The 1,343-nt window shown below is 38.4% G+C and overlaps 1 protein-coding gene across 1 annotated transcript in view; it reads right to left on the bottom strand.

Annotated features, from left to right (window-relative positions):
• Positions 1-1,343, bottom strand: part of FAT1 (FAT atypical cadherin 1) — a 157,957-nt gene that overhangs the window by 13,013 nt on the left and 143,601 nt on the right. The window contains exon 21 of the mRNA XM_004696477.2: positions 888-1,045. Within this exon, the coding sequence (XP_004696534.1) occupies positions 888-1,045 (158 nt within the window). The remainder of the gene's footprint in view (positions 1-887; positions 1,046-1,343) is intronic.

The raw sequence follows: 1,343 nt of genomic DNA, 5'->3' as shown, positions 1-1,343 counted from the left end.
AGCTGGCAAGGCTCACTTCCTGCAAGACATCCCTGAGGAGAAGCCACATGGACCTGCCCCGATGCAGCCCTGGGTGCTGGAGCACCCGTGTGGAGACCTCTGCCATCGCTGACATGCTTAACACGTTCACTGACTCGGCTTTCCTCCCGCAGTCAGCGTCATTGTGTGTGTTTTGTGAGATGGAGGAGGACTTTGTGGATTGGTGTCGGACATATGGGTTAATGTTGGACTTGTGGGCTTGGGTTGGGATGTTTTCTTGATGTGCACCTTACATAAAACTCTTACACATGAGTTTCTGTGGATTTGTTTCTCTAAAGTACCCAGACTAACACACACAACACATGTTCATCTGTCTGCTCCAAATATAATAGAAGTAGATCTGTTAGGGATATCGAATTTAAGTGTGAACTGAACATCCAATATGCACCATAAAAAGACTAATAATTAAAACTGTTACTGGAAAAGAGGGAGAAACAAAAACAAAAAAAACCCCACAAAAACCAACCCCAAAACTTCAGATAATCTAAGAAGTCAAACCTGAATCATATTTTAAAAGGTAGGTGAAATAATTATCACGTGAAGCATTCTAGGAAACTCTATAACATCAGTAAAATGTTATATCACTCTGGGTTTCAACGTTAATAACCAGTGAGTGAAACAATGTGAAAAATCAGATGTGAATCTGAGGTACGGCACAGCAAAAAGAACTGGCTATGCTTATAATATCAAAAAGCATGGAGGTATCAATAAACTACTTAAATATGGAATGCAACCACTTTGCTTACTTAAAAAAACAAAACAAACAGGCAATATGAACATAAAATGAAATGAACTTTATCTTTTAAAAGTTTTCCATGATCTGACGTCCAAAACTATACGGTCCCTACCTCCAGGATGCTGTAGTCCGTTCCCCGAGCATACATCACGACAGCGTGAGCAGAGTGGGTTCGGAGCCGCATTGCCAATTTCAGCTCTAATTTGTTCTCATTTTCCATCAGACGGTATTTCACAAAGCTATTTCCAGTAAATGTTACAGAGGAGCCCCCTGTAAATCACAAGCAGGAAAAATTAAACCAGAACCAAGTTAGATTTTATTTTCAAAAGTGAGATTCACAATCCAGAAATGATTCAAATTTTTGTGGGAGATTATAATGACCTAAGATTCAATTGAATAGAAAAATGAATATTTACTGAAGTAGCATGACATAACTGGGGAAGACAGTTGCAAAGAGAATAAATTAGGCCACTGAAATCACAGAACAATGAATTCTAAAGAAACAGAAGGTTCAAATGTAAACTATACTGTATGAAATCATTAGAGGACAATTTAGAAACCTATTTTT

The sequence above is a fragment of the Echinops telfairi genome, unplaced genomic scaffold, assembly GCF_000313985.2.
Source record: "Echinops telfairi isolate 266 unplaced genomic scaffold, ASM31398v2 ScPeMD7_9;HRSCAF=40, whole genome shotgun sequence".
NCBI lineage: Eukaryota > Metazoa > Chordata > Mammalia > Afrosoricida > Tenrecidae > Echinops > Echinops telfairi.
Note: the sequence above shows the minus strand (reverse complement) of the source record. Positions and strands in the feature narration are given on the sequence as shown.